This window comes from Pyrus communis, chromosome 14 (assembly GCF_963583255.1).
Source record: "Pyrus communis chromosome 14, drPyrComm1.1, whole genome shotgun sequence".
NCBI classification, from domain to species: Eukaryota; Viridiplantae; Streptophyta; class Magnoliopsida; order Rosales; family Rosaceae; genus Pyrus; species Pyrus communis.
The window spans coordinates 598,825-604,824 of record NC_084816.1 but is presented as its reverse complement, the minus strand read 5'-3'; the positions used below and the strand labels follow the sequence as shown (position 1 = coordinate 604,824).

General features: G+C 37.5%; 1 protein-coding gene across 1 annotated transcript; it reads left to right on the top strand.

The window, feature by feature from the left end:
* Nucleotides 1–470: 470 nt before the first annotated feature.
* LOC137715491 (serine/threonine-protein phosphatase PP2A catalytic subunit) lies at nt 471–5,525 on the top strand. The gene is made up of 11 exons (XM_068454838.1): nt 471–779; nt 1,911–1,967; nt 2,099–2,182; nt 2,352–2,423; nt 2,879–2,950; nt 3,042–3,082; nt 3,756–3,822; nt 4,215–4,406; nt 4,521–4,610; nt 4,702–4,809; nt 5,003–5,525. The coding sequence occupies exons 1-11, from the start codon at nt 693–695 to the stop codon at nt 5,066–5,068; spliced, it is 936 nt and encodes a 311-aa protein (XP_068310939.1). The 5' UTR covers nt 471–692; the 3' UTR covers nt 5,069–5,525.
* The last annotated feature ends 475 nt before the right edge of the window (nt 5,526–6,000 follow it).

Sequence of the window (6,000 nt, the reverse complement as noted above, 5' to 3'; positions counted from 1 at the left end):
TGCATGAAAAATTGAAATTGAGTTGCTAAATGCTTGATATCATCAATAATGACACGATTAATGATAATCAACACTATAATATTCTTTCTCGATCGATCTCTAATTCATCCGCACGTTATTCACAATACATTAACCTTAATAATTTAAATTTAAACTTATCATCTACGTGAATCAACTTGAACACATTTCTACAAATTTGAATACGGGTGTGCGAGAGACCCCTTTGTTGAAAAACATCGCACACTAATGGCGATTCATTATTTCCGTCCACAATCTCAAATACCCACAAATATCTTTGTCTTTCACGCGCTTTGGAAACCCAGTGTTATCGACCGCCCAATCACAAAACTCTAACTCCCGGCACAAAGCCCATGAACTGGTCCAGTCATCCCCACGCGCCTACCCACTCCGCACTACCGGTTTATCGTTTCAAACTCCCGAGACCAATATAAAAACTAAAAATAAAAAAAAAAAAAATCCAAAAAAAATAAAAAGAAAAATTCAAAAGAACTGAAAGGCCTTTGGTTTCTCCACCACCGCTCTCTCTCCCTACTCTCTCTCTGAGTGGCTCGAAGAAAACGAAGAAGACGAAGAGGGAAATCGACGATTGCCTACAGATCTAGGGTTAGGGTTTCGGAGGGGCATCTTGATCTGGGAAAGACGGTGCGTTTTGGGGGAAGAGGAAGAAGAGGATGGATTCGGTCCCTTCGAACTCACATGGGAACCTGGATGAACAGATTGCTCAGCTCATGCAGTGCAAGCCCTTGTCCGAACAAGAGGTACCCAAAGCATCTAACTTTTCTGATTTTTAATTATTTTAATATTAATTTTAGTCCATTTCTTTTTATTTTTTAATTAATTTTTGCGTGAATGTGTTTTTGGTGAGAATTTGTGTTGAGTTTTAGGAAATGAGACGGATCGAGCTCTGAAATGTTAGAGCTTGATGGGGCAGATCGAAAAATGTGGTGCATTTCTTTGTTTGTGACCATGGGCGTGGTCTGTGAATTGAATTTATCTGAATTAGGGTTGTTATGGGACCGATCTAGGGTTGTGATTTCATATAATTTGGGGATCCATGAATGAATGTTTTGATTTCACTTAGGTGGGTCGATCTTTTTATTGGATTTACCACTGGGTTAAAAATTCTAAAGAAATACATGAACTTGGTGGTTTGTAATGATTTGTTCTGCTGTTAGGATTGGGTATTGGCAGTGTGGGTCAGATCCCCTTTTCTGTGGCACTGAGGGCTTCTGCGTGTATATTTGTGAACAAGAAAAGCAAAATTTGGGTTTCTAAGTCTTAAGGCCACAAAATCTGAATCTTTCAATAAATTTTTAAACCTATGTGGAGTTATGATTAGCAGAGACTTTGTGGAGCGTAGTATTTGAGTATGGTTTTGGCTAAATGTGGTCATTGCAATACATTGTCAAGGAGATACCTTGAATTCTTCCTTATTTGGGCAGTTCTGAAATCAGTAATGTTAAACATCCTTAGTTTACGTTCTATTCTATGAGGAAACTCTATACACCTTCTGATTTGCCAAATAATGTGCACGCTGTGGTATATGGTTTATAGTGCATGTAAGCATACCAATATTCTTGGGGAGGGATGAAGGGTTGTGTGGGTATGCAAGGCTGATAACATACTTTACAAGAGTGGTAGCTTCAAAACTGAGTTGCTTTAGTGCTTCTTGAATTTCAGAACATTGGCTATGTTCTGTGGTACACCAGCCTATACACTACTACGCGTTATAAGACCAAAAAAATTGCTCATTGAAAACTCTAATGAGCAAGAAAATGGAAATCTGTTATTGAAAGTGTGTGCATGTTCAATTTAATGTTTGTTGGTTTCTGGGGAGTTTATTTAAGATGTAAAATAATTGTCATCTTAATTATTTTTGTTTAATATAGGTAAGGGTGCTCTGCGAGAAGGCCAAGGAAATATTAATGGAAGAAAGCAATGTCCAGGTGGGCCTTTTTAGTTGCAAGTTTCTGTTTCATGTTTTTCTTTTTATTGTTTCATACAGGTTTCGGACCTATAATGATTTGGACATGTCTTGAGATAAATGAATAACCATTTTGGGTCTTATGTTTTGCAGCCTGTAAAAAGCCCTGTAACTATCTGTGGGGATATTCATGGACAATTCCATGATCTAGCGGAGCTCTTCCGCATTGGAGGAAAGGTATTTGTTCTGATTTGGGCTATTTAATTCTTCTTACATTTGCTTAATAGGTTGCTACTTATTGGTGATGTTTTCTCTTTCCTAATTTGTAGTTTTCTGGTTTGTTCTGTTGGATGTTTCACTTTCCAAAACTAACATTTATTTCCCGTTGTTGCAATTTTGTTTGCAGTGCCCAGATACAAACTATTTGTTTATGGGAGATTATGTGGACCGTGGCTATTATTCAGTTGAAACAGTGACAGTAAGTATGATTATTTTTATTTCTACTTATCTTTCAATTAGTTAAGCTATAATTTTAGGGTTCTCCTTTTGGCACTAAGATAAAAGATATTTTGGAAACTCTGAGCAATGTTTTGGTTTGATTATTTAGGGTTTTGGTCAATACAATAAGTTGCAATTCCTAACGAAAGACCTTAAAGTTTTACTATTGAGAGTTGGATACATGTTGAACATGAGCTATAATGAAATAGTATGGTTGGGATATGTTAGCGCTTCCAAGGTTATACTAGCAGGGGAGACTGAAATAGGGTAGTAGTACACATAAAGATCATGAGATTGGCCCCTAAGCTATATTGCACTTGAGAACTTAGTGTTCTTATCATGGGAATTTCTGGGAAAAAGGGGATGCGTCATCTTCCCTTTTGGCATCCATTTATGTATATCATTATGCTCCTAACTTTATCTTTTTTTATTCAGCTCCTAGTGGCCTTGAAGGTGCGTTATCATCAGCGTATTACTATCCTAAGAGGAAACCATGAAAGCCGTCAGGTGTTTTTACCATCCGCGTTCTTGTTCATATAAGTTTGGTAGTACTTGCATGCGTGGTCTTTGATTGTGGCTTTTTGTTTCCCCATTGCAGATTACTCAAGTTTATGGTTTTTATGACGAGTGCCTACGGAAGTGAGTTTCTTGGCATCTTTTGTTTTATGGGTCAATTTTGATACAATTAAGATTTATGTGTGGCATGTGACTTCTGGAAGAACTCCATTTTTCATTTGCCTATGTTCAGGCCTAAAAACTATATACATGTAAAGGTTTGCTTTTTATGTTTAGTTGTCTTCTAAGTTTAGGCGTAAAATTTTTAAAATGATCAGTGAGCTATTGTGCGCATGTATCTGTACATGCATGAATGTAGGGTATTGTGTGCTTTTATCTGTACATGCATGAATGTAGGTATGCATATTTATGAACGCATGTTGATATAGTATATTTGTATTTGCACTTTCTATGCTACATCATAATGCCCCCATATCACATTCACATTCATTTGATGTATTTTCAGTTTGATTTCATGATCATACTTCTTTTACTGGATAAAAGAGTAAAATATGAACCAGGAATTAAATTGATGAACACTATAGTGTGAATCAATCCTTGGGGTGTACCAAATCAATATTATGTCAGAAGTATATTACCTTAAAGAATTCAACCTACTGTTGGCCTCTATTAATCTCTTATGCCTACGAAGTTGACTGTTGATCAGTCATCTAGTTTTTGTCTTCCTGCTTGTCCTTGATTGGATGTATCCTATTTGTCAAGCATGTATAGTGACCCGTTTTATTTCTCTTTGCAGGTATGGTAATGCCAATGTTTGGAAGATCTTTACAGATTTATTTGACTATTTTCCACTGACAGCATTGGTTAGTATAGTTATATGTGACTTAATTATGATGCATAAATGGTCTGTGTAGGTTAGCGAGCCAGTGCCTGCACTTGGATTAAGTTAGCGGTCAACATGACCATGAACATTCTTGTTATTGTATCATTTGAAAATATGCACCCTAGAAATTTCTGGGTGCAACGTTCTAGTTCATTGCTACCGGTTTAATTGCATGAGTGCCTCTAGTTCCTTTTCTACTTGCTGTCCTCAATCGTGTTGTTCTGCAGCATGACTGTAAACTGCAATTACTTTACCACCACCTGTCACATTGATCGACCCTTGCATCTTTTGTTATACGCTCATTGTTGATAGTTGTAGGTGTAATAGTTCTTTTTCCAAGTATTGACATATTTTCTTTTATTTGTTAAAAAGGTTGAAAGTGAAATATTCTGTCTGCATGGAGGGCTGTCTCCATCCATTGAAACCCTTGATAACATACGTAATTTTGACCGTGTACAAGAGGTTCCTCATGAGGGTCCCATGTGTGATCTTTTATGGTCTGACCCTGATGATCGCTGTGGTTGGGGTATCTCTCCCAGGGGTGCTGGATATACGTTTGGTCAGGTACGTTACCCATCCATTTCGTTTCTTGTTGGGGTTGATGGTTTGAATCAGCTGGCCAGTCTTCTAGAGTTGTGACCTTGTAGGCTGATTTGCTTCCTTTTGTTGTTTTAATAGGACATATCCGAGCAGTTTAATCACACAAATAACTTAAAGTTGATTGCTAGAGCACATCAGCTGGTCATGGAAGGATACAACTGGGGTCATGTGAGTATTTATCCTAATTCTGTGGCTGTTTTTGCATATGGTTTATTTTGCGAAGGAAAGTTTCTGTAATTGATTTGTTTACCTTATGCAGGAACAAAAAGTGGTCACTATATTTAGCGCACCCAACTATTGTTATCGCTGTGGAAATATGGCATCCATCCTGGAAGTAGATGACTGCAAAGGTCACACATTCATTCAGGTTGGTTCTGCTCTCTGCCAAACACAACCACCCACAACCCCCCTCTTCTCAGCACGTGAAAACAAATGTGACCAAATTGATATGTTGTAGTTACTGAATGGTTATTCGTAAGGGTTGACGTGATCTATTAATTGGCTTGCCTGCAAAATTTGCATGGGAGAAAGGCTTGAAACTTTGTTATCTTGTATTTCAGTTTGAGCCAGCTCCAAGGAGGGGAGAACCAGATGTGACCCGAAGAACACCTGATTACTTCCTATAATGAGTGTCAAATCAGTTGCTGAATTACCTGCTGCTGCTGCCTGCAAGGTCTACGTATTGAGGGTTATTCTTAAATTTAAGATTATGAATTACACAACAGTGGTGGTGTTCGGTTTGAGAAAGAAATCGTGTAGGATTGGCAGGTTAGGCTTCATTTGATGGTGCACGAGTCTCTGCAAAAAGGAAGCAGTGGAGGTGGCGACACTGTTGCAGCATATGTACCGTTTCCAGCAAACAATGTGGCATCTTCTGTTCTGATTTTTCATATTTTTTTTTTCTTCTTTTATTTAATTTTTCTGTAGAAGGATGGTATTTTTGGGGGGTTGGTGATCTGTAGAGGGATGATGAGCTTGCTTCCTATGATGGGTGCTTTTTTATTTTTTAAAATTTTCCCCTTAGTATTGAATTCTAAATGTTCCAATAGGTTTATTTTATCTCAATTTTTTTTCATAGTCCAATTGATTGTCTTGTAGTTTTCCACTACACGAATCTATGTTGTTTTGCTCTTGATTTTGGCCGTTTGTATTGAATAAATCAAAGGATGGACGTTTGAAGATTCCGATTAGCGAAATTGGACGTTTGAAGATTCCAATTATGTTTCGCTAGTCGGAAACCAAACTTCCCAAAACTCGGGAAAAAAATAGAATGGCTTCGGCCAAGAAAGAAAAAATTGCCCTTGGATGGGAGAGTTTCTTTAGATTTGCTATTCTTTTTTCTTTCGACAAGAGAATGTCTCTATTTATTGATAGAGATGATATTCTATATTAAAGTCATTCAAGGTACGGGTGAGAGATACGAACTTGGATGTAGAGGTGGGAGTGCATTGCTCTAACAGATCAACTATTATATTCTTTTGAGATGAGGTACAAAGGGAAGGAAAGTTCAAACGATCATTATTTGCACCTTTGTTATGAATGCGAATTTTCATTTGAT